The sequence below is a fragment of the Puma concolor genome, chromosome B3 (assembly GCF_028749965.1).
Source record: "Puma concolor isolate L17-30 chromosome B3, mPumCon1.1.hap2, whole genome shotgun sequence".
Lineage (NCBI taxonomy): Eukaryota > Metazoa > Chordata > Mammalia > Carnivora > Felidae > Puma > Puma concolor.
In genome coordinates, this window is record NC_141672.1 from 50,105,029 (window position 1) to 50,131,019 (window position 25,991).

General features: G+C 41.5%; 2 protein-coding genes across 4 annotated transcripts in view; one reads left to right on the forward strand and one right to left on the reverse strand.

The window, feature by feature from the left end:
* The window catches only part of NIN (ninein), a 101,154-nt gene that overhangs the window by 53,284 nt on the left and 21,879 nt on the right, over positions 1–25,991 (forward strand). The window contains exons 9-23 of the mRNA XM_086708526.1: positions 629–775; positions 1,256–1,423; positions 1,920–2,056; positions 2,364–2,504; positions 2,721–2,895; positions 5,594–5,704; positions 6,093–6,182; positions 9,908–10,046; positions 11,900–12,021; positions 13,291–13,796; positions 14,854–16,998; positions 18,262–18,387; positions 18,488–18,557; positions 20,086–20,301; positions 23,604–23,717. Of these exons, the coding sequence (XP_086564652.1) occupies positions 629–775; positions 1,256–1,423; positions 1,920–2,056; positions 2,364–2,504; positions 2,721–2,895; positions 5,594–5,704; positions 6,093–6,182; positions 9,908–10,046; positions 11,900–12,021; positions 13,291–13,796; positions 14,854–16,998; positions 18,262–18,387; positions 18,488–18,557; positions 20,086–20,301; positions 23,604–23,717 (4,407 nt within the window). The remainder of the gene's footprint in view (positions 1–628; positions 776–1,255; positions 1,424–1,919; positions 2,057–2,363; positions 2,505–2,720; positions 2,896–5,593; positions 5,705–6,092; positions 6,183–9,907; positions 10,047–11,899; positions 12,022–13,290; positions 13,797–14,853; positions 16,999–18,261; positions 18,388–18,487; positions 18,558–20,085; positions 20,302–23,603; positions 23,718–25,991) is intronic.
* Positions 1,333–25,991, reverse strand: part of LOC147579966 (uncharacterized) — a 78,519-nt gene continuing 53,860 nt past the window's right edge. The window contains exons 4-5 of one of the 3 annotated variants that reach the window (XM_086709785.1): positions 4,976–5,138; positions 1,333–1,432 (exon numbers count right to left, since the gene is read on the reverse strand). The gene's annotated coding sequence lies outside the window, so the exon portion shown is untranslated. Of the gene's footprint in view, positions 1,433–4,975; positions 5,139–24,971; positions 25,175–25,991 lie in introns of those variants that run through there. The other 2 variants (XM_086709786.1, XM_086709784.1) reach the window with 2 other exon arrangements.

The following is a 25,991-nucleotide window of genomic DNA, read 5'->3' on the forward strand; positions in this document are numbered from 1 at the left end:
CAATATAATAGTTTAATGACTGTCCAAACTTATTTCTATTGTTACAACACTGGAAAGCTATATCTTTATATTTTTTAATCCATAAGAATAATGTGTAGCAACATTAAATATTACCCATTTGGGGCACCTGGGTGGCTCAGTCCGTTAAGCATCCCACTTCAGCTCAGGTCATGATCTCACGGTTCGTGGGTTTGAGCCCCGCATCAGGCTCTGTGCTCACAGCTCAGAGCCTGGAACCTGTTTCAGATTCTGTGACTCCCTCTCTCTCTCTGCACCCTCCCCCGTTTACCCTCTATCTCTCTGTGTCTCTCAAAAATAAATAAATGTTTAAAATTTTTTTTTAATTAAAAAAAGATTACCCATTTTACAAGTGTGAGTAAAAAAGAAAACAGTTAATTGCTAAATTGCCTAGGATTATGAAAATGGATGTTTATACTTAGCTTGTGGAGGAGGAAGGACATATTACTGAAAAGGAAAATAAATTCAGTGAAATGAGAATAAAGGGACATGTTATATTTCTGGAGCCTTGGGGTCAACAGTGGTGCCAGTTTCTATTGGCCACGAATGTACTTTGGGCCTTGTGTTATTTTGAGGGAAATATTTAAAGTAAATGGTTACTCTTTTCCAGATGCTTGAGGAAGTCTTCCATAATCTTGATCCTGATGGTACAATGAGCGTAGAAGATTTTTTCTATGGCTTATTCAAAAATGGAAAATCCCTCACACCATCAGCATCTACTCCATATAGACAGTTGAAAAGGCACCTCTCCATGCAGGTGAGAGAGAAATAGGAAGTGGTTTCTTTGTGAGCAGAAGTTAAAACCCACTTGAATAGTTTCTAATGAATTAATCTGTTGTTTGAAGAAGAATAAGGAGAAAGAGAGAAGCAAAAGAAGAAGAAAGACTAAACCATTGGGAAGGAAAAGTTGGGTTTGAAAAATGACCATAAATTACAGAGTGGGAAGCCACTAATTATGCCCTTTAATGTTAGCTGTGGGTCCAAAGAAACCTGGTGTTAAGTAAAGACACATCTCATCTATGTCAAGGATCTCCCTACCAGAGCAACTGTTTTTGATAAGTTTTGCATTCTTGACTCCCTTGGGAAAGAAAGATCAAAGGGGCTGCGTGACTTTATTTTTTTTTTTTTAATAGTGTTAGAAAGACACGGCTTCTGCTCAGTGTGGTCAGGACGGACCAGTTGGGGTCAATGTCTGGTTGAAAGGCCTGACCTTGCTCAAGTCTCTTTCTTCTCCCAGTCCTTCGATGAGAGTGGACGACGTACCACAACCCCATCAGCAATGACAAGTACCATTGGCTTTCGGGTCTTCTCCTGCCTGGATGATGGGATGGGCTATGCATCAGTGGAGAAAATACTCGACTCCTGGCAGGAAGAGGGCATTGAGAACAGCCAGGAGATCCTGAAGGTGTGGCAGCTAAAATGAGAGAGAAATGACAGACTGGGGAAGGGTTGAAAAATTCCAGAGCTTTTGAAACTGATTTGATTTGATTCGATTTGATTTGATTTCTCCTTAATGATTCTTCTGTTCACAAGCTCTCAGAAATAAGAAGTAACTTTTCTTACCCCCTTTAACCAGGAGTCTGTTGCTAACTACTTTCCATGTTTTTAACACCAAAACTATTGACAAGTGCAATGCTCTTAACTGATCTCTGGCTGGTAAAGATTAGAGTTATACTATTGTATTTATTTACAGTGCTAGAGAATATTTTGTTAAACATGCACGTAAGCATGTATGGTTTCCTTAGAACTTCAATTGAAGGTTGTTCCCAAGCAGTCACTAAAGAAATGTGATCATCCAACTTCTTGACTGTACATTCACTTCTCTGGGTTTGTATACCCTTCACAGCTTCCGCTTTAGAGGACAGAACTTGTAATTATCTTGAACTTGTTCTGATTTCTAGGCCTTGGATTTCAGCCTTGATGGGAATGTCAACCTGACAGAATTGACACTGGCTCTTGAAAATGAACTTTTGGTCACCAAGAATGGCATTCACCAGGCAGCTCTGGCCAGCTTTAAGGCTGAGATCCGGCATTTGCTGTGAGTTGCTTGGAAGGTCCACCCGCCCTATTCCCTTTCCTGCCTGCCCAGCAAGTCCTTTAGAGGCCTGTGACACATTCTGTATGCAAATGGGGCTAATCTCCTATCATCTCACTATTGTGAAAATTAAGTAACGCTTAGGTTTGCATGTAGGCTTCTGAAGGAAGCTGTGGAAGTGTTTATTTTGGAAGGGTTTTGGTTGCCTTGGTTTTGTTTTTGTACTGAAGCCAGCCAGAGGAGAACTTTTTTGGGTCCACCTGTTGCTTAGAGATGGTTTCCCTTTAACTTGGGCTATTTCTCTTTCAAGGGAGCGAGTTGATCAAGTGGTCAGAGAGAAAGAGAAGCTGCGGTCAGATCTGGACAAAGCTGAGAAGCTCAAGTCTCTAATGGCTTCCGAGGTGGATGATCACCATGCGGCCATCGAGCGGCGCAATGAGTACAACCTCAGGTGGGACTGGCGGGGCCAGGGCCCTCTTTCCCACCACACTGGCCAGGGTGGTGGGGCTCAGCCTGCCTGCCTGCTCAGCCACACCTGGACGCTTTAAGGAAAGCAGGACCCAGTAGATATTTCCATCTCTAGGACTCTGTGTTTCCATTTTTGGTGGGTCTGCATAAGGACCTCTGAGGGTCTTACTGGCAGCTTATTGGTCTTTCCTCCTCACAGGAAACTGGATGAAGAGTACAAGGAGCGAATAGCAGCCTTAAAGAATGAACTCCGAAAGGAGAGAGAACAGATCCTGCAACAGGTGGGCAAGCAGCGCTTGGAACTTGAGCAGGAAATTGAAAAGGCAAAAACAGAAGAGAACTACATCCGGGACCGCCTTGCCCTCTCTTTAAAGGTAGTCATCCTCTTAGTTCTCTGGTCCGTGTCCCTGCTGGGAACACCACATGGAAAACCACAGCTCTGGAAAGAGGGCAGGTCTGCCCAGGGTGCAGTCCCAGGATTCCTGTATATTTGTCCTGCTGGGTCGTGACCCAGACGTGACAGAGCCCCTGCTGGGATCTAGATTGCAGGAGTGTCCAGGCTTCTGGTGTGCCCTCGGTGTCAATCAGCAGATCTTGTTCTTCTCACCCCTTGTAGTTGCACTGAGTCATTAGGGCTCTTTGGCACCTGGTTGATGACTTCTCTCTTCCCCATCCCCCACCCGATTCTGAGCAGATGGCATGGTCTCCTGCCACACACAGGTCGTCAGCTTTGTTTCTTTGCTTCCAAATATGTCTTTTGCCTTATACATCCTCTCCTCTTTTCTCGTGTCTCAGTAGAGGAAACGATCCTTCTCTTCACTGGACTCTGATACGGTGCAGCCTACTTCCATTCTGGATACCACTACTTACCGGAAAACCTCGATCACGTTATCCAGACCTGTTTCCTAATGTACAAAATGGGCACCATTGTAATATCTGCCTCATAGCATATTTAATATGGGGACTAAATGAGATGCTGCATATGCAGCCTGTAAAAGGAAATAAGTACGCGTAGTATATTAACTCTTGTTCCTGAAACTCCACACATCAAAAACTGAGCTAACTCTCCCACCCTAACCATCAAATCGCCTCTTTTTCTGAATTTTCTCATTAATCTGTGTCATTACTATGAGGTGTCACAGGAGCTAAAACCCTCAGTCATCCCCGCTCATTAGTCTCTAAGTCCTGTTGGTGCTCTGAAACGTCTCTCAGATTTATCCCCTTCCTCCATTTCTGCAGGCTGTGAACAGGTTCAGAATTTCAGCTGACTTACGTGCATCTTTTCTTCTATCCATCCAGCCTCCATATGGCCACTAGAGTTACATTACTCAAGAACCCTAAAGAACTTAGTGAAGACGTGCTGTTACCCTGTGTAAAAGTACAGCGTGGTAGCACTGAAGGCCCTTGGAAGGGCACTTGTCCTTATACTTTTCCACCCTCAGGTCCTGCCAGCAACCCCCTGAGCCATGCCCTTAATCCGACCGCACCTGCCATCAGATCTCGCAGTTTCTCAGTGGGTCTTTATGCTCCTTCACTGCTTTTGCCAACACTGCAGACCACATGACTCTTTCATTCCCATTATGCTTCCTTTTTTCTTGACGGAAGATAGTGCATCACAGATAATTGTGTCTACATCTGTCTCCCTCCCCACTGTCCAGATTGTGTTTTCCCTATGGTCAGTAACAGAATCTGATTTGTTAGTTTCCAGAGCACCAGAACAGGCCCAATACACCACAGAGATTGCTCCTGTTTTGACATCTAAATTTAGACATGCTTTGAAAGCTTAGAGGTCTAGCACCGGCGTTTTGGGAGAAAGTGTTTTTTTTTTTTTTTTTAGGAAAAAATTCTTCAAGCATACTCTTTTTCATTCCATATTGCTATGTGAAGAGTGTGAACTAGAATGTATTAAAAATATACTGGCTTTATATTCTTCTGGCAAAATACGCTTTGAAAATAATGTTCTTCCAATCAGCCTTTAACACTGGAATGGAACATATGTCAAAATGCATGTCTGTGTAGTTTTATTTTTTTAAACAAATGTGGGTGGAAATCTCTCCAGCAAGTTTTATATATACAGAAAAAAAAACCACCATTTGTGGACTTCTGTTCATGTGTTATTATAATAATTTCAGTATACAAGTTATGAAAAACTTGTATGTGCAGCTTTTACACCATTAAGCCAAAATAAGATTGTAAAGTAAATATCAACAAACTATATCTTTAATAAATGATATTTAGTTTTTTTTTAAGTTTATTTCGAGAGAGAGCAGACATAAATGGGAAAGGGGCATACAGAGAGAGGGAGAGAGAGAATCCCAAGCAGGCCCCACACTGTCAGTGAAGAGCTCGACGTGGAGCTCAAACTCATGAACCATGAGATCATGACCTGAGCTGAAGTCGAGAGTGGCGGGCGATCAACCAACTGAGCCACCCAGGCTCCCCTAGTTATTCTACCTTTTTATGTTTTTTCCTGAGTTCTCTTTTGCTGATAGGTAGCCTGCAGCCAATTGTAATAATGTGTTGAGAATGTTTTTCCATGTCATTAAATACTACATTCCAATGCTATTGGAGAGAAATACGATGCAAACCGTATATGTAACTTCAAATTTTCAAATGGCTGCATAAAAAGAAACAGGTGAATTTAATTGGAATCATTTTATTTAATCTAGTATCTCCAAAACATTATTTAGACTCCTAATCCATATACAAAAATTATTATTGAGCCATTTTATAGTTTTGCACTAACTTTTCAAAATCTACTGAGTATTTTACATACTTAGAGTATATCTCTATTTGTACTATACATGTTTCAAGTGCTTAATATCTGCATGTGTCTGCTAACAGCTACCGTATTAGCATAGTTCTGTAGGATCAAAGGAAGGGGGCAAACTTTTGGGTTATAAGATAAATACCAATTTTTTAATCTTTACTTTTGTCTTCTGTAATCTACTGAAACTTTCAAGCTGAGCAAATTTTCTCAGTCTAGAGCATGAATTTATGCTTCATATAAAATGGTACAGCAGTTTGCTAATTTTTAATCTGTGCCCATTTACTTTCCCCAAATTGCTTCAGGAAAACAGTCGTCTAGAAAATGAGCTTCTGGAAAATGCAGAGAAGTTGGCAGAGTATGAGAATCTGACAAATAGACTTCAGCGAAATTTGGAAAATGTGTTAGCAGAAAAGGTAAACCTGTTTGAATTTGATCTCCTGATATGCAGCCCAAAGTGTAGTTTACTCAAAAGAGCAGAAGCAATGCCACCAAGTAAATTTCTGTTAGGGAAGTATTTAGATGGCTAAAGTAAGCCGTCAGTTTTACAGGGATCTAATTTCAGAGATTGGATACAAGGGAAACATTGCATATACTGAGAAATGACCCCTGCCTTAGTTGAACACATCACTCTAGAATGTTCTCCCATCATCCAGTTGGTAATGTTCTGCATAAATGTCACATTCCTTTCATACTCAAGAGACCATACTCTGGGTGAACACCAGAAACTGAGGCCTTTGGTGGGTTAAAGGTCCAAGACGGACACTTGGGGCAAATGAAAGCTGTGTCCTTGTCCTTTTCTAGTTTGGTGACCTTGATCCTAGCAGTGCTGAATTCTTTCTGCAAGAGGAGAGGCTGACACAGATGAGAAACGAATATGAGCAGCAGTGCAGGGTAAGTGACTAAAGAGAAATTAAGTCCAGGAGGGCCTGGGTTCAAATCCCACTTCACCATTTACTAGTGACCATAAGCATGTTACTTAATCTGTGGGTTCCTCAGTTCCTCATCTATAACATGGTAAAAATAAGAGTACCTGCTCAGTAGGTTGTGAAGAATTAATGAGTGAATATATGTAGAGTGCTTAGAACAGAGCCTGGAACATAGAAAGCACTTAGCCCAAACGTTAGCTGTTATTATTTAGTACCCAGAATATTAGGGAATCATGCAAACTGCATTTAAGTCTGTTTTAGCTAGGTCAGAAATTGCTAGTGCTTAGGGGAGAATATAGTAGTTTTATTCCAGGTAGAGAAATACGTGGTCATGTTCATGTGCTTATTCCAAAATGAGCATTTTTTTAAAATGTTTGTTTGTTTTTGAGAGAGAGAGGAAGACACAGAATCTGAAGCAGGCTCCAGGCTCTGAGTTGGACATGGGACTTGAACCCAAGAACCATGAGACCATGACCTGAGCCAGAGTCAGACACTTAAACCAACTGAGCCACCCAGGTGCCCCTAAAATGAGCCTTTCTTAATTTTTTTTTTTTTTTTAGAAAAACTCTTTTTTTAACGTTTTATTTATTTTTGAGAGAGGGAGAGACAGAGCATGAACAGGGGAGGGTCAGAGAGAGGGAGACACAGAATCTGAAACAGGCTCCAGGCTCTGAGCTGTCCGCACAGAGCCTGACACGGGGCTCGAACTCACGGACCGCAAGATCACGACCTGAGCCTAAGTCGGCCGCTTAACCGACTGAGCCACCCAGGCGCCCCTCTTAAATTTTTTTTAACATTTATTCATTTTTGAGAGACAGGGGCAGAGAGAGAGGGAGGGAGACAGAGAATCCAAAGCAGGCTCCAGGCTCTGAGCTGTCAGCACAGAGTTGGACGTGGGGCTCAAACTCATGAATCGCGAGATCATGACCTGAGCTAAAGTCGGATGCTCACCCGACACCACACACCCCTGAAGTGAGCCTTTCTTTTTTTTTCTTTTTTTTTTTTTCAACGTTTTTTATTTATTTTTGGGACAGAGAGAGACAGAGCATGAACGGGGGAGGGGCAGAGAGAGAGGGAGACACAGAATCGGAAACAGGCTCCAGGCTCCGAGCCATCAGCCCAGAGCCTGACGCGGGGCTCGAACTCACGGACCGCGAGATCGTGACCTGGCTGAAGTCGGACGCTTAACCGACTGCGCCACCCAGGCGCCCCAAGAAGTGAGCCTTTCTTAATCAAACATTGCAGACCTAATCTGATGTAAATTGCTTTTGGGGTGTGTGTGTGTGTGTGTGTGTGTGTGTGTGTGTGTGTGTGTGTGTGTGTGTGTGTGTGTTTTCCCTGGATACCTTATTTTATTTACAAAATGCAGATGAGGCAGAAACCACTCAGGGCGTTAGCTACTAATAATTACAAATTCATACCAGAAGAGACAAAAACATTTTTATAAATAATGGGCATCTTTGATTTTTTTTTTTTAACTCTCCTAAACTTAGGAATTTGGGATCTTTTTCCCTTCTTGAATCACAAAAACTTGTTGATTTTAACAAGGTAGGTATAACTGAGTTCTGACTACTTTAGACGTAAATTGTATTTGTGCAGAAGTGAGGAAAACAATCACTTTCTTATGAGGTTGCCCACAGCCTGCCTTCCCAGGAAATATATGTGCACATTTTGAGAAAAGAGATGAAACATTAATGCCACTTCTACAATTAAGTTTTGGCTCTCGGCTCTAATCAAGTAGAGGTGTTTTCCTTATAGTTCTTAAAAGTTAGGATTTCATTAGTAAAATCTGTCATCTCTACCTCCCCAAATCCATTCCATTATATTCTTAAACAGATTATACACCATTCACCCACATAGTTCACCATTTAGAGTGTACAATTCAGTGTCTTTTAGTATATTCACAGAATTGTACAATCACTACCATAGTTGATCTTAGAACGTTTTCATCACCCCAGAAAGAAACTCCCACTCCACTTAGCTGTAATCTCCCCCTAGGCAACTAATAATCCACCTTTTTTGTCTCTGGAGACTTGCCTATCCTTTACACTTCATATAAGTGGAATCCTACACTATGTGGTCCTTTGTGGCTGACCTCCTTCACTTCCTGTAGTGTTTTCAAGGTTCATCCATGTTGTAGTGAGTATCAGTGGTTTCTTTCTTTCTTTCTTTCTTTTCTTTCTTTCTTTCTTTCTTTCTTTCTTTCTTTCTTTCTTTTTCTTTCCTTTCTTCTCTTTCTTTTTCTTTCTTTCTTTCTTTCCTTCGTTCCTTCTTTCTTTCTTTCTTTCTTTCTTCAGTCTTTTAGTTTTACTTATTTTGACAGAGAGATAGAAAGCAAGCAGGGGAGGGGCAGAGAGAGGGAGACAGAATCCCAAGCAGGCTCTGCACTGTGTGTGCAGAGCCCGATGCAGGGCTTGAACTCATGAATTGCAAGATCATGACCTGAGCCAAAATCACAAATCTGATGCTTCACCAACTGAGCTACCCAGGCACCGCTGACTTCCTTTCTTTTCACTGCTACATTATATTCCATTTTATGGCCATACCACATTTTATTTATCCATTCATTAGTTGATGAACATTGGGGTTAGTCTGACTGTTATGAATAATGCTGCTGTGAACATTTGTGCACAAGTTTTTATGTGGATATGTTTTCATTTCTCTTTGGTATATGTCTGGGGGTGGAACTGCTGGGTCATATGATCACTGCATGTTTAACTTTTGGAGGAACTGCCAAACTTTTCCCAAGGGGTTTGCTCCATTTTACTTCCTACCAGTACGAGAGTTCAAATTTCTGTACATCATTGACAACAGTTGTTTTTGCTGTCTTCTGGAGTCGACCCATTCCTAGGGGTTATGAAGTGGTACCTCACTGTGTTTTTTATTTGCATTTCCCTGATGACTAATGATTTTGAGTATCTCTTCAAGGGCTTCTCAGAATATATCTCCTTTTTTTTTTTTAAGCTTATTTATTTTGAGAGAGAGAGCATGAATGGGGTAGGGGCAGAGAGAGAGGGAGAGAGAGAATCCCAAGCAGGCTTTGTGTTGTCAGCGCAGAGCCTGATGCAGGGCCTGAACTCATGAACCACAAGATCATGACCTGAACCGAAGTCAAGAGTTGGATGCTTAACCAGCTGACTGAGCCACCCAGGTGCCCCTGCATATCTCCTTTTCCAGGAAGGTCTATTCAGATCCTTTGCCTAATTTTTAAATGGATTGTCTTTTTATTATTGAGTTGTAATAGTTCCTTGTATACTCTAGTTAGAAGTCCCTTATCAGACCATGTAATTTGCAAAAGCTATCGTCCTATTCTGTGGGTTGTCTTCTTACTTTCATGATACCCTTCAAAATAAAAAGGTTTTGGTTTAGTGATGTCCAGTTTATCTTTTTTCTTTTGTTGCTTGTGCTTTTGCTGTCATGTATAAGACTTGTAGTGGTTTTTGGTTTTTATGGAGTGCCTGGGTGGCTCAGTTGGTTAAGGGTCCAACTCTTGATTTCGGCTCAGGTGATGATCTCATGGTTTATGGGATTGAGCCCCACATCAGGCTCTCTGCTGTTAGCACAGAGCCTGCTTCGGATCATCTGTCCCCCTCTCTGCCCCTCTCCCACTCCCTCTCTCTGAAAAATAAACATTTAAAGTAAACGAACTAAGAAAGGAAAAAAAGACTTGTGTTTGTTTCTAAACTCCAGGTATTACAAGACCAAGTGGATGAACTCCAGTCTGAGCTGGAGGAATTTCGCACACAAGGCAAAGTGTTGAGACTTCCCTTAAAGAACTCAGTGTCAGAAGAACTTGAGGTTAACAGTGGTTGCATTGAGCCTGACCAGGGTAAGCCATTCAGACATCATCTTTTCAGAGGCTCTGCCTTTGGTTTTTGCTTTTATGGCCATGGTTGAATATAAAATTGCACAACTTTGGCAACCAACAAAATTTAAAAAACAACCTGGGCAGTACTATTTTCTTGAGCTATTTCGCTTATGGTCTGTTTTCTTCATTTATCCTTAAAGTCTTTATGAGAATATTTCTTTCTGATTTTTATATGTATCAACAAAGGAATGGAAAAATCAAACCCCAAGGATATTTGCTTTGTTTAAAAAAACAAACAAAAGAAATTGGCCACAGGTCTGAGAATCCAGGGCTTGGGAGTGTTACAATTCAGACACTGAGCTATTGCTGAGTGCTCCCTTTCTTAAGGAGTGCCTCACTGGTATGATGATCATTTTGGAGAACAGGCCAACCAGAAACCAGAATTTGGTTTTCTTACACTGGCTGTGTTAAACATCGGCATTGCCTCTGTAAAACAACTAAGAAGTTAAATAAGTGTTGGTTGCCTGTGCCTTTGAGGAGGACTTTGAGTGGGAAAGTTGGAAGGCAGAGTTGTTTGGGAACGCTGCTACTTTTTCATCAGCTTTTTTCCTCCCTCCTGGCATTCTGCCTCTTTCCTCAGTGTGTGGAGTTTGAATTTCACAAAGGGCTCATAATAAATTTTTCTGTTACGGTCTTCCCCACTGCTATGCAAGTACAGGTTCTTACAAGGATTGTTTATTCCTCTCCTTACCTGTTTATTCTAGAATAAATAAGGGATTTGGGAGGGGATGGGGAGAGGGCTTAAGACCTTTCCTGTGATTCTAAGTATGTGGTCAGTAGCCTTACTGTAGTGTGAGGATGGAACCCAACTGGTGGTGTATGATGCATCTCAGAAGCTTCTCTGGACTTTTTCCATAGTTTTGGGGGTTCTCCTCATGGGCATGCGAAGCTGTGCCGTGCTGGGGTGGTCCATATCCCAACTATCACTTCTCAGTTGGGGATATGCCAACTGGAAAAGAAAGAATATACGGAAAGAAAGCCCAAGGCAAGACTTCATCTTGGATGCTAGCCATGCCCTTTCTCCTGTCTGCCTATGGACCCCATGTGAGAAACTTTTTTGAATCCCCTGCCTTAAGAGATTCTCACATAGTATTAGACATGATCGTTTTGTCTGTGTACAAGCTCAGTCTCCAATTTATGCTTCACATTTCAGCGTCCTTCCCCGTCATCATCAGGGATGGTTGCAGAAGTGAACTCATATCAATGACTTGAGAATTTTTCTCCCAAACTGCCTATATCCAGGTTCCTAACCTATGCCCTATTTTTAAAATTTTAGCTGATAATTTAAAATGGGGCTCCACTTGCACTATAGGAAATTAATATTGTAATACTCAATCTTCTGTCATTGAGGGGTGGGTTCGCTGTCTTGACCCATGAAGTTAACGCCTCCAGGCATCTTCTGCCACTTTGCCCCTCTGCTCGTTTGTCACCATAGTATTTGTTGGATGGATAGAAAGCTGATTGGTTTAATCAAACTACCTCACTTCCCAGCATTTTTCATTTTAGAAGGTCACATTTAAACCACTGTTTCCATACCTAACCCCACCTACTCTTCAAAAAGATGAATTCTGTGAAGGTTTGGTAGTCTGTACATGAAAGAATCTTACTGTATTGCCTGTTCACCTTCATTTTTTTCTTGTTTTCCATAATGCTTGAAAGCAAGAAACCTCTTGGCATCGATGGTTTCCTAGTAGATCTCATCAGTGGTAATTGAGGCTGAGATTTATTCCTTTAACTGGACGTTCCTTCCTCAGAAGCCAGTTGTGTTATTGAAAGAGCCTGCTGGAGGGTCACCAGATCCCATGTGTTTTCAGGGCTTGGTTCTGAAGAATGCAATCCATTGACTATGAGCATCGAGGCAGAGCTGGTCATTGAGCAGATGAAAGAACAACATCACAGGGACTTATGTCGCTTAAGACTGGAGCTTGAAGATAAAGTAAGTCCTTCTTATTCTGTTCTCTCATTTTTTCAGCTCTGGCAAGCTTTGGCTTGTAGGACATACTTAATTCTTTTTACTTCATGGAGCATCCCTTTTAAAAAAAAAAATTTTTTTAATGTTTATTTTTGAGAGAGAGAGCACAAGCGGGGCAGGGGCAGAGAGAGACACACACACACACAGGAATGTGAATCAGGCTCCAGGCTCTGAGCTGTCAGCACAGAGCTCGATGCGAGGGTCAAACTCACGAACCGTGAGATCATGACCTGAGCTGAAGGACGCTTAACTGACTGAGCCACCCAAGCGCCCCATAGAGCATCACTTTTTATACATTTCCTCTTGTCTGGTGGCTACCAAACCCCCCTTTGCTCAGGATGGTTTTGTAGGCTGAGCATGAGGCCTTTTCCTCCTAGGAGACAGTTTCTCCAAAATGTATTATCTTCAGCCCTAGCAAGCATGGAACTTGAAGGCCAATGCATTATTTCTAACTTGTTGAGAAACATGTTAATAAGACCGAAGAAAGCCCTTTGATACAGCATTAGGTACAACTTCTGAATCTTGGACTCCAAAACCCTTCACCACAGTGCTTCAGCTTAGATTCCTGGTCTTTGTTACCTTCTCCTCCAGCCAAGCCAGTAGTTCACCGTGCTTCATCAAGCTGTCCTCTTTCGTTCATGCCATCACATGCTGTGTTATTCCTTTCTACCTCTTGAAAGTCTACTCACCCTTCAGAGTTTAGATCAAATGCTACCTCCTGCATGAACCCATTCCTGAATACCCTTGACCAATATATTTGTCTGTTTTCTATAGCTCTTATATTTTTCATTCTGCCTTGTAGCGTACTTGTTTGTGCTTGTCAAAACCATGTCTAGAGCTGTTTCTCCTTGATGGCAGGACTATATCATATGCAACTTTGTGTCCCCACAAAGCCCACCGAGTGCCTATGATAGGTGTTCAATCAATATTTGAATTTAAGTATGTTAAACCCCTACCTTTACAGTTGGACAGGATGCCTGGGAAGACCAACACTATCTATGTGAAAGTCTAGTCATTTTTATCAGAGTTGTTCAGAAACTAATAAAATTCAACCAAGTTAAAAAGGAAAACAAACTATGCCTGCCTCAAACATAGCTTACTTAACATGTTTTCGAGCTGTCAAAATGGGAAAGCTGAGGAATGTCACTTGGGAAAAAAGTAGTTACCGCCCCCATCACCTTCCCACCGCCTTGAGTTGGATAACATTGTGGTGGTTTCGCTTTGTGACTTCAGGTGCACCATTATGAAAAGCAGCTAGATGAAACCAAGGTCGCCTGTGAAAAGGAGCAAGACAGCATGAAGCAAAAGTACGAGAATGAGGTCCGCGTCTTGGAAAAACAACTAAGTGACCTTAAAAACGAAACTGCAGAACTTCGGGGCCAGGCAGTGGTGCTCAAGGAAGCACAACATACAACTCTCTGCAGACACGAGGAGGAGAAAAAAGAACTGCAAACGAGGTGGGATGAGGAAAAGGCTCACCTGCGGGAGAAGCTGAGGCTGGAACACGAGATGGAACTCAAGGCTCGCCTGGAGCAGGCGGAGGACAGCTTTACCCGGGAGAGGGAAGGACTCCTTCGGAATGGCGCCTGGACAGAAGAGAAGGTGAGAGGCTTGACTCAGGAACTCGAGCAGCTTCACCAGGAACAGCTGAAAAGCCTGATGGAGAAGCACACTCTTGAGAAGGAGGAGTTGCAAAAAGAGCTCTTGGAAAAGCACCAAAGGGAACTTCAAGAGGGAAGGTAAGAAAATAGGGGAAGTGGAGAAACCAGAATACTGTCCCTTGGGGGCACCAGAAGTTCCAGGCAGTTAAGGAGACTTTGACTAGATGCTTTAGTTTCTCAACCTGTTTTGCCAGTGTTTGGACATGAGCCTACCCTGAGATTATTCAAACGGTGGTTTTGTTTTTTGTTTTTTTTTTTTAAGACAGTATTTCTTAATGTTTGTTTATTTTTGAGAGAGTGTAAACAGGGAGGGGCAGAGAGAGAGAGAGAAACACAGAATCCGAAGCAGGCTCCAGGCTCCGAGCGGTCAGCACAGAGCCTGACACAGGGCTCAAACTCACAAACTGTGAGATGAAGACCTGAGCCGAAGTCAGACGCTTAACCCACTGAGCCACCCAGGTGCCCCCACAGACAGTATTTCTTGTTTCAATTATCCTTTCAGGTTCCAGATGAGAGTAATTACTGTGTTCTGAGAAAGGCTATTTATGAGCTAAATTCTGGGTAGAGTTCTCCAAATTATGAAGTGCAGCTTTGTGCTTAACTTTCCCCACATGAAATCTCAGGTATATTTGAGGGCTTTGATCCCTTATACTCTGATTACCTTACTGCTGCTTTATTAAATAAGGAAAAGCAATGAATATATTAATATGTGTGGTGTATGTGACTACTACCCTCCAATGTATACCTAATTAAAATGAAGGAATTATTTACATTTTCCGAGTTAGGGGTTAGGTTAATGTGCATTTGGTCGTGAATGTGAAATATCAGTGTACGTTTTTGGTTAAAAATCCATAAACATATACATCCAGGAGGATGCCAAAGAAGGCAGTTTCTAGATTTTCTCTAAACACAGTGAGGTAAGTCTTTTAAGTTAATTGTGGCTGCCAGTCTCAGCCCTCAGGAATGAGACCCCGTCTCTGTATAAATCGATTACACAGGAATACGTGAAGACCGTTTTTATAGAAAGGATATAAATTGTCTGCTTGGCGGCTTCTCCCGTGCGCGGGAAAATGTTTTTTGTTTGCTTCTGGAGGCGGTGGCAGTTTCAGTAATGCTGTATGTTGACTACATTTAGGGAAAAAATGGAAACTGAGTGTAATAGAAGAACCTCTCAGATAGAAGCCCAGTCTCAGGCTGATTGTCAGAAGGTCACCGAGAGGTGTGAAAGCGCTCTGCGGAGCCTGGAGGGGCGCTACCGCCAAGAGCTGCAGGAGCTCGTGGAACAGCAGCTGGAGGAGAGATCCCAGTGGGAGTTTGAGAAGGACGAGCTCGCCCAGGAGTGTGCCGAAGCCCAGGAGCAGCTCAAAGAGACTCTGCAAAGAGAGAAAGCAACGTCTCTGGTCCTGACCCAGGAGAGAGAGATGCTGGAGAAAACGTACAAGGAACATTTGAGTAGTATGGTCGTTGAAAGAGAGCAGCTGCTCAGAGACCTGGAAGATCTAAGAAACGTGTCTGAAAGTCAACAGAGCCTGCTGTCCGACCAGATACTTGAGCTGAAGAGCGGTCGTGACAGAGGTCCGAAGGACGGGGAGCAGGTCCCGTGCCAGGCGGGCGCCTCAGAGCAGCAGGCCAGCCAGCAGCTTGAGAAGCTGGAAATGGAACGTGACCGGGAGAGGCAGGAAATGATGGCCAAGCTTCAGGCCATGGAGAGTGTCCACAGGGTGACCTGTGAGAAGGCAGATCAGGAGAGGGCCCAGATGAGCACAGAAATCTCCAGGCTGCAGAATAAAATCAAGCAAATGCAGCAGGTGGCATCTCCTTTCTCCAGGAGAGAGAGTGGCTGCCGGGCAGCAGGAGGCGAGGACGCAGAAGGAAGTGGAGCCATGTCCCTGCTCCAGCAAGGAAAGCAGTTGTTGGAAGAGAATGGAGATGTTCTCTTGAGCCTGCAGAGAGCTCATGAGCGAGCAGTGAAGGAAAATGTGAAAATGGCCACTGAAATTTCGAGATTGCAACAGAAGCTACAGAAATTAGAGCCAGGGTCGGTGACGTCTTCTTGTTTAGACGAGCCAACTACTGGATTCTTTGGAAATTCTGTGGAACGGACAGAGCCATTTTTACTGCAAAATCAAACGAAGCAAGTAGAAGCTGTAGCCACACGGTGCGCCCTAAGTGACCCACAAGACGATGAGGCCCGGGATCTGGGAAGTACAGGGACGAGCTCAGCTCAGAGACGGGAGGTCAAGACAGAGGAGTCTGAGGCATCAATAGAGAGTTTTTCCGAGCTCGAGAATAGTGAAGAGACCAGGACCGAGACCTGGGACCTGAAGAATCAGATTTGTCAGCTTCAGGAACAGCTAATGATCTTGCGTGCAGACTGCAGTCGAGCTTCTGAAAAGAAACAGGACCTACTTTTTGACGTTTCTGTGCTAAAAAAGAAACTGAAGATGCTTGAGAGAATCCCCGAGGCTTCCCCCAAGTATAAATTGTTATATGAAGATGCCAGCAGAGAAAATGACTGTCTTCAGGAAGAGCTGAGAGTGATGGAGATGCGCTATGACGAAGCCCTAGAAAATAACAAAGACCTCACTTCGGAAGTTTTCAAATTGCAGGATGAGCTAAAGAAAGTTGAAGAGGTGACTGAAACCTTCCTTAGCCTGGAAAAGAGTTACGATGAGGTCAAGAGAGAAAACGAGGAACTGCATGTTCTGGTTTTGAGGCTTCAAGGCAAGATCGAGAGGCTCCAGGAAAGAGCGGTGCTGCGCTGTGACTGCTTCTCCTTATGGGAAGCCCATTTAGATAACCGGGAAGTCCAACCTGACGAGAAGGTGCTCGGACGACATCAGACATGGGAAGAGCGTGTGCCCACGGTGACAAGTGTCCATCATATTCTAGAAGAACATTATCAAGAAAACCAGTACCTTGAGCAGCAGAATGCACAGCTCGTGGGAGAAGTAAAAGCGAGTGAAATTGCCTGGCTTCACAGAACAATCCGGACACGTCGAGAGAAGCCCAGAGTACAGAACCAAGTTCTGCTGGAGGAAGACACCGCTCTGCCGGGCCTTCAAGACGGACATCTTCAGCGTCAGGCCACCATAGCGGAGTTGGAACTGGAGAAGAAGAAGCTGCAGGAGCTGACTAGAAAGCTGAGGGAGAGAGTCACTACTTTAGTTAAGCAGAAAGATGGACCTTCTCAAGGAGAAAACGAGGAAGAACTAAAGGCGATGATGCATGACTTGCAAATCACGTGCAGTGAGATGCAACAGAAAGTTGAACTTCTGAGGTAACGTATATACCTTCTGAACTTCATGGAATCCCAAGAGCATCTCACCAAATCTAACTTCCGCCGCTTGCTGTGCCTAGAGAAACTAACCTGTTAGTCCTCAGGAAGAGAGCAGTACTGTAGGCTTCCTTCTGCTTCTGTGTCGTATTAACAGATAGAATAACCCTGCCTAGGAGGCATCCCCTCCCCCTCTACAGGAAATAAATGTCATTTGTTCAGGGTGTCCTAACGGAGCGTGTTTGCTGTTTAACCATGTGCATCCTCAGTGTGTGTCAAGTCTTTAACTGTTTTCTAGCATTTCATTTGGATTGGTAGTTTTGGTTTTGCTAAATGTTAATTGTTTCCCGCATTTGATGGAACACGTTCTGTGAGAATGCCTTTTGTTTATGATTAACTCACTTGGTAGATGAGAACTCTTATACTAATATAGGAAAAATTCTGTGCTTTGTGACTTACAGTTCTTCACTCCTATCACTTGAAGTACATGCTGATATCGTGTAAACAATGGAAATTTATCTTAGAACATATCATTTGGTTGAAGAGCTATCAGATTCTAATAAATGTGCTTGTACTTAAGACAGAAATGAAACTCATGCGAAACACTGCTCACTTGACTTTATATAACACGATTGCAATAGTCTTCCAGCAAGTTTGGTTTTCAAAGACTTGGAAAATATCACATCACGTTATCTGAATGATCTGAAACAAAATAATTGAATTCCAGATGTAGTTTTTCCCCTTCTTCAGACCATTTTTAGTTCTAAAAATCAGAACATAATGAGTTGAAAAACATCACAAAGTGAACATGAGTGTACATATTTCTTTTATTTATGTAGTGAATTTCCTTTTTCTAGGTGCCCTGAGGTCTGTAACTAAAGCTAATACAGCTTAGCAATATGGCTCATGCCTATATAGAGCAGGTAGGACCTGAGCCCGAGATAAATGCAAGTTTTTTTGCCCAAAGCAGTATGGTTGCCACTGAGAAAACCAGCAAACATAGCGGGCGTAGTCTCGGTTCCTGTCTCTGCGCTCCAGTGTTTCAGCCACACTTCCCTAATGTCTTTTAGTGAAATTCTTATCTCCCCAAAAGAAAGGGGTCAATATGTCAGAGCTTGATTTCCAGTACTAAAAGTCTACTAATTTAGACATCTCATTTTAACTGGCATGGAATACTTGTTTTATTGGAAGTTCCTAGAAAGCATTTTCCAAAGATGCCACATGACTGCCTTGTTATAATGATATTTTTAAATCTCTGTGATTCAGATGTGAATCTGAGAAGCTTCAAGAAGAAAATTCTATTTTGAGAAGTGAAATTACTACTTTAAATGAAGAAGATAGCATTTCTAACCTGAAATTAGGGAAATTAAATGGATCTCAGGAAGAAATGTGGTAAGACATATAAATTTTCTTAGGGCATTTTTGCAAGGACTAAGACTGTTTTGACTTCAACTTTTAAAGCCTAACTCTTATATTTTCACTGTCCCTTTAGGCAAAAAATAGAAACTGTAAAACAGGAAAAAGCTGCAGTTCAGAAGATGGTTGAAAATTTAAAGAAACAGGTGAGGAGATACTTGGTATTTCCCAGTGTTCTTGATTCTGAAATTTTCTTTTTTAATTTGCAATTTATAAAATTATAGGACATACTACTGGAATCACATGTAGCTAATGATGATAAAGTTGTGAATCCCGAGTTTCAGAATGGAAACTCACCCCATGTGGACTCTAAACTAGGTTTATATTTTTTTGTGAATGTAATAATGTATGTATTATTTCTAGATTCTGAGTGTTTGATACAAATTTTATAATCAGTGGGAATGGGGAGACAATACTAGCTCTAAATCCAAATCTATGAAATACTAACTCTGTCCCTCACATTCTTTTCAATTGATGTTAGCTCCTTCCTTCATCACCATGACTGAAACCAAAAAGGGAAGGACAGAATTTCACAGATATAGAGTATCAGTATATCTTTTCGTAGGATTAGAATTGATTCAGATAGCTTGTGCCATTCAAGTGCCCAATTTGTGTAGTCTCATGACATGGGGTTGTGCAGGACAAGGCCATTTAAGAATCTGCCTGAAACAGCCAAAAGACAAGGACATCCTGGGAAAAGAGAATTTTCAGTACTAGAAACAGACAGGGTCTTAACATCCAAAATATATTCTGTGCTCTCACAAATAAGGGGCAAAACCCTGTTGAAAAAAACAGATAATTGGTAGGAGTGGTCAAGTAAAGGGGGAAAATACAACATATAAAAAGATAGTTAACCTTATTAGGGAAGTGCAAATAAATTCTTTTTTCATCTTTCAGGTTAGCAAAAATGAAAGATACCATCTAGTCTTTAAAAAGGGGTAAGGATATGAAGGTACTCATACATTTTCGATAGGACTATAAGTTGGTAGCACCATGAGGAAGACATTTTGGGGGTATTCAAACCAGTAATGTAGGTGCATACCTCCTAACCCAGTAGCCCCATTTTTAAGAAAATGACCCAAAATTCAAAATGCTACCCTGTGTAAATGAGTTTTTCAAAAGATTGGTTTGTTTCTTCATAATTAAAAGAATGATAACAAACTTGTATGTCAGTGTGGGAATGGATAAATACATTATGGAATGTCTCGACACAATATGCTAGAGCCACTAAAAAATATAGCTTTTGGTGGTTTCTGAATGCACTGACTTGGAAAGATAAAAGTCTGCGAACTATTACAAGTGGAAAAAGCAGGCTGCCCAAATATCTGAAATGATTCAAATTTCCTTTTGTTATAAAAAGGAGAAAACCTCCACATACATACGAGTTTTGTATGTACATAGAAAACAATCTGGAGGGATAGGTACCCAGCTGTGAACAATGGCAACCCCTGTGGAGTTAGACCAAATGGAGGGTCTATCACTTCTTCATACACTTCCCAAGTGGTGGAATTTGTAATAATGAATAACGTATTAAATTCTATTATTAAGGATGTGTTCATGTACGTACGTATGTATAAAACTTTGGTTTTTTTCCCCTGGGTAGATAGTCTCTAAATCTGTTTTTTAGTAGAATTAGGGCAACTAGTCTTTAAAACTTACTTCCATTTTATTTAGATTTCAGAATTAAAAACCCAAAACCAACAATTGGATTTGGAAAATACTGAACTTAGCCAAAAGAACTCTCAAAATGAGAAAGAACTGCAAGAACTTAATCAACGTCTGGCAGAAATGCTACGCCAGAAGGATAAAGAGCCAGGGCGCAGTACATTGGAGGAATGGAAACAAGAAAAGTCTAATCTGAAGGAAGAACTGGAACAGTGTAAAGTGCAGGTATGGAGTGTGGCCACCCTCCAGCCTTCTGGGAGAAAATCTCAAAGCATAAAGCAATGCTTATATTCAATTTCTTACATGTAAAGTCTTAAAACAGTATAGTATCAGCAAATGAATAGAGAAGTGGAACAGAAAGTCTAGAATTAGACTCAAATACAAGTGGAAACTTACTATATAACAAATCACTGGGGTAAAGATGGATTTCATAAATAAGTGGTGCCTGGACAACTCAGTAGACGGTTGGGAACAGATAAAATTAGATCCCTATGGGTGCCTGGGTGACTCAGTCGGTTGAGTATCTGACTCTTGATTTTGGCTCAGATCATGATCTCAGGATCATGAGATTGAGCCCTGCCTTGGGCTCTGTGCTGGGTGTGGAGCCTGCTTAAGATTCTCTCTCTCTCTCTCTCTCTCTCTGCCCCTCTCCCATGTGCTCTCTTAAAAAAAAAAAAATTAGATATCTATATCTTATATAGTGCATAAAGATAAAAACTCTAATTGGATTAGGAGCCTAAATATAACAAACAAATCTACGTCTGTACCAGAAGAAAACATGGGCCAATTTGTCTTTAACGTTAGTGTAGAGAAAAGCTATCTATGACCCATAAACCAGAGACCAAAAAAGAAATGATTAAACCAAAAAAGAAATGATTAAATCAAAAAAATTTGTGGCCAAAAAAGAAAAAAAAATGCTACAGACAAAGTCAAGACATTTCACAAACTGGGGAAAAATATTTATATCCTATACCACAGAAAGTAGGGCTAATGAATAAATCACAAAAAAAAAGAGATAAAAATGGCCCTCGAGCCCATGAAAAAACTCAAAATCATAATCAGAAAAATGGAAGTAAAAACAATACTGACAGCATCTTTTCTCACCCATGACTTTTTGTTGGCAAGACTTTGGGGAAAGCAGGCACTTTTATATGTTGCTGGGAGTGTAAACTGATATTAGCCTTCTGGAAGGAAATATGCTAATACTTAACACAATCACATATGAGCTTACCATTTGTCCCACCAAGCCCATTTCTAGGGATTTACCCTAAAGGTACACCTCCAGCAACATGAATACTCATATGCACATATACTCAATGTAGCATTGTTTGTAATTGCAAAATATTAGAGACCATCTAGACGTTCATATATAGGAGAGTGCCTGGATAAACGTGGTGGGTACAGTCACACCTTGGGGTAGTACTGTGTAACCATAAAAAAAGAGAAAGAGAGAGGAAAAAAAGAAAGGGAAGGAAGGAAGAGAGGAAGGGAAAGTTGTCTACCAATGTGAAATTATTTCCAGGACACACTGTTACGTGAAAAAGAGAAGCACAAAAGAGTATAGGATGACTTCCAAGGAGCCCTGGCTTCTTTTAAAAGAAAATGGTATAAATAAAGGAAGAAATAAAGGGATGTTCTAAAATACACATGCTCATATCCTCACTCATTTGTGTGAGAAATATACAAAAATGATAAACCAGAAACTAAAGAGATGATTACCATAGAAGGTGGGTGGGAAAGGGATGGGAGAGAAGAATGGGAAGGTTGTAGAAGGGATGAGGGAAGGGAGTACCACTTCCCTGAGTAGATCTTTTCCCATAGCTCTTCACATACCCCCAGATAAACACCCAATCGAAACCAATCAAGATGGTGAGGAATACCAACCTGGAACACAAACACTAAGAAATGAACCTAACTATATTGTAAATGGATAACATAATTACGATGGGGAAGAAAAGAATTAAGTAAACTGGAAATGATTTTGACTCTATACTGTAGGGCTAAAGAAAAAAAGAAGTGTACACAAACACTAAAATACTCCAGCCAGTGAATGTTTCTCATGGGGGATAAGTCAGTAATTCTGAAACCACTTTGTGTATATTGGAATTGAGCAAATAAGTAAATAGATTATAGGCAACAGACCTGAGGTTCTCACTGTTGGAGAAGGAAGCTGCAAGGAGGAAATGGGGGAAGGCTAAACTGAACCCTCTGGTGTTGGACTGGAATTTGAGGCATTAGTATAAACTCAGGTTTCTTAATATATATATATATATATATAGATTGATACAGAGATATAGATGTGTGTATATGGATGGAGTGCCCAGATCTTGTTTCTAAATACCATTTTCTTTTAAAAGAAGCCAGGGCTCCTTGGAAAAACGATTGATTCTAGGGCTAGGGCAGGGAAAATACAAGATGAAAGAAAAAAGTGCTAAAAATAAATAAAGTAAAATAAAATAGATGGGGTGTGTATCGAGAGGACACAGAACCCCACTTGAAGAGCTCCTCATGGCCAAAGCTGGAATAGTTTGACCAACAAAATAATCATAGTAAAGGATAAAATAAATACAGAATAAAATAAATAGGTATGGATACAAACCGATATTAAAAATTGACTAAATGGGGGAGAATTAACACCTCTCCCTTAAAGCAGAATTCTGATAAATAAATGTAGAAAGAAAGAAGAAAACAGAAAGTTATCATTAGGCAAACATGAGAGTAGTAACTGTTGTAGACAAAATCCGATAGAAACTAAAATTAATAAACAAGTTTAAGGAGAAACACAGTTATCATCGTCTCAACCTGTCTCCCCCAAGAGAAATAACTTTGCGGTGGAGAGACTTGAAAAAACTACCTGAGAAATCATGTTCATGACGTTGAGGTGGACAGTCTTTCAAGAGATAATTTTTTTTTTTAATTTTTTTTTTCAACGTTTATTTATTTTTGGGACAGAGAGAGACAGAGCATGAACGGGGGAGGGGCAGAGAGAGAGGGAGACACAGAATCGGAAACAGGCTCCAGGCTCTGAGCCATCAGCCCAGAGCCCGACGCGGGGCTCGAACTCACGGACCGCGAGATCGTGACCTGGCTGAAGTCGGACGCCAACCGACTGCGCCACCCAGGCGCCCCTCAAGAGATAATTTCAGGGGGCACCTGGGTAGCGCCCAACTCTTGGTTTGAGCTCAGGTCGTGATCTCAAGGTTCATGGATTTGAGCCCGGGGTCGGGCTCTGCACTAACATTGCAGAGCCAGCCTGGGATTCTCTCTCTCTCCCTCTCTCTCTGCCCCTACCCCACTCATGCGCGCGCGCGTGCTCTCTCTCTCTCTCTCTCTCTCTCTCAAAGTAAGTAAAAATAAACTTAAAAAAAAATAGTTTTGGTTCATTCCACTGAGTATAATGGTCATAAAAGAGTGTGTCGTTGAATCGGGGGCTCGAGTTTTTTTAATGCTGCCTTGTGTGAATCCAGTAAGTTTCCCTAGGCTAAATGAGTATGTCCGCTCTTTGATTTTTTAATTTTTCTTCTTAGTCCTCCACTTTAGTGTCTTCTCTGGAGGCAGAACTGTCTGAAGTGAAAATACAGACTCATATTGTGGAACAGGAGAACCTCCTTCTCAAAGATGAACTGGAGAAAATGAAACAAGTAAGACTGCATGCTGCTGGGAGTGGGTGCAGTGGAGAGGCTCACAGTACATCGTGAACCTGATGGTCTGGCGCTGCCAGCCACCGGACATCCTTAATACACTGTCCTGTCAACTAGCTCAATGCTTCGTAAAAGCTGAGGGTTTGCAGTACAAGTCCACGTATAAGGGCTCCTATCCCTAATCCTCTACATGCTGTTTGAGGTGTGTAACTGACATGTTGTAGACTAAAATTCTATAAATCAGTCACAGCCGCTTCAGTTTAAGAAATTTGTCGCTCTGCTTTCCTCTAGCCGGGTGACAAAGTAATAATAAGTTTGTCTAAAATGAAAGTGACTTTCTTGCTTTAATAACTTTAATAACTTTAATAACTACTCATCCAGACTGGTGTGACACACACAGAAAGGTACCTCTTTCTCTTTTTTCTTATGGCAAGTATGTGGCATCTATCTTGGGCTAAGGAGCAAATTCTAGAACATTAGCAGGGATGCAGTCTCACTTATGAATTTGGTTTTAAGAAGCCTATGTCAAAGTTTCAAACAAAGACTTAATTTTAAGTATAAAAGAGGGTTCACCTTAAAGATATATCCTGAGCATTGTCCTATTTTATTCTTAATTCTGCACTTTTCAGTGAGTACAGGATTTGAGCAATCCTAATTTATAAATAGGAGAATTTAGTTCTGTTTTTTAAAATTGCTTCACTTAAGGTTTACTTCGGTATTAGGACATCCTTAGATTATCAGATTCTCTCTTTTGTATCTGTTCAGCCTGTGAGCACAAAGGTGTCCTCTGAATGCTGAAATACTGAGTCTCTAGCACTGAGTTTATGTTTGTGTTGATCTCTAGTTGACTCCTGCAAGTCTTGACTTCCTAATAGGATTGTAAGCCTTCCGGGGAATTTGTGCCTCTCCTAATGCCTAGTACTGGTACCTGAGAGGAGTTCTGTAAGTCAGATGCTGTTCTGCAGAGCAGATCTGTTCTGCCATAACAGAAGCTGTCTGCCTTTATAAACATTCCAAAAGTTGAAGCTCACAGGGCCTTTCTATGGTGCCTAAGTTTTCCAATGCTGTTATTACCAAGTTCATCCTAATTACCGTGGGCATACTTTTCTCCTTTACCTTTTGAAAATCTGTTGTTCGGTCTTTAAGATGATAATGATGGGCTCCAAATCCATAGCATGGGAAATGCATGTTTTGTGACTTTGCTAAGCTAGAGATCAGAAGAAAAGGAGTGGATCTGGGAGTAAGATAGCATGGTGAAGACATCATTTGGCATGTTTTTATTGTGTAGGTTTTACAGAGGCGGTGGGATAAACAGTGAAGTGGAAAAATGGTGAGCTTTGTCTGCCTTGGGTAGAAAGTTGTTTCACGGCATCTGGGCTCTTTTGGATCACGACAGTAGAATAGTATCAGCCCATTGTTGCTGCCATACAGCATGGACCTAGGAAGTATGTGCTGCTCTGTAGGACATAATACAAGTAAAATCACTTTGTGAGTGAGAAATTATCTGTTGCACAGCAAAGAAACACAAGTAGCATCAGCAGAAGCCACATGCCAGCCTGCACACCCGAAATGGTACCAGGCTTTGTGAGGTTCTGGGGATGAGGAAGCAAGGTAGAGAGCAAAGGAGAAAGATCCTTTAGTAAACCAGTGTCTCGGTACTTTAAAATACATTGTCCTATGTCCTTCTGACTTTAGATTTGTAAGGTGTGCTGTATTTGTTCTCAGTTGAAGACAAGATTCAACCCTTAAAGTCTATTTTGTCATATTATTCTAAAGCTAAATGTGTGAAAGAACTTAAGGTATAAAGTAGAGAGATGGCCACAAAATCTTAATGAAGAACTGAAAATATGGAAGTCAAATGAAACAGAGGGAAATTAAAAATACATGGACTATGGGAAAGGGTAAAGACGTGTAAGAAACAATCAGTCTCTTTGAAGCAGTCATTGGGGGGAGGTAGGAATCACTCCCATACCCTAGGACATTTAGCAATATCTAGGGCCATTTTTGTTTTTCACAACTGGTATGTGGAGAGAGGGGTGCTATGGGCATCTAAAAGCCAGAGATGCTGCTAACCATCCTCCAGTACACAGAAAGGCCCCCCAAAATGTCAGTCCTAGTAAGGCTGATACTGAAATGGAATGGAAACAGCCTTTGGTTTGCCTTGATTCCAGTGGAGAGGAGGAAGCCAATGTGTCCGCATTAACATTTTACTGAGCCAGGCAATTTTGGCCTCTTCCAAAGGGAAGGACCCATGAAACAAAGTGAAAAACACTG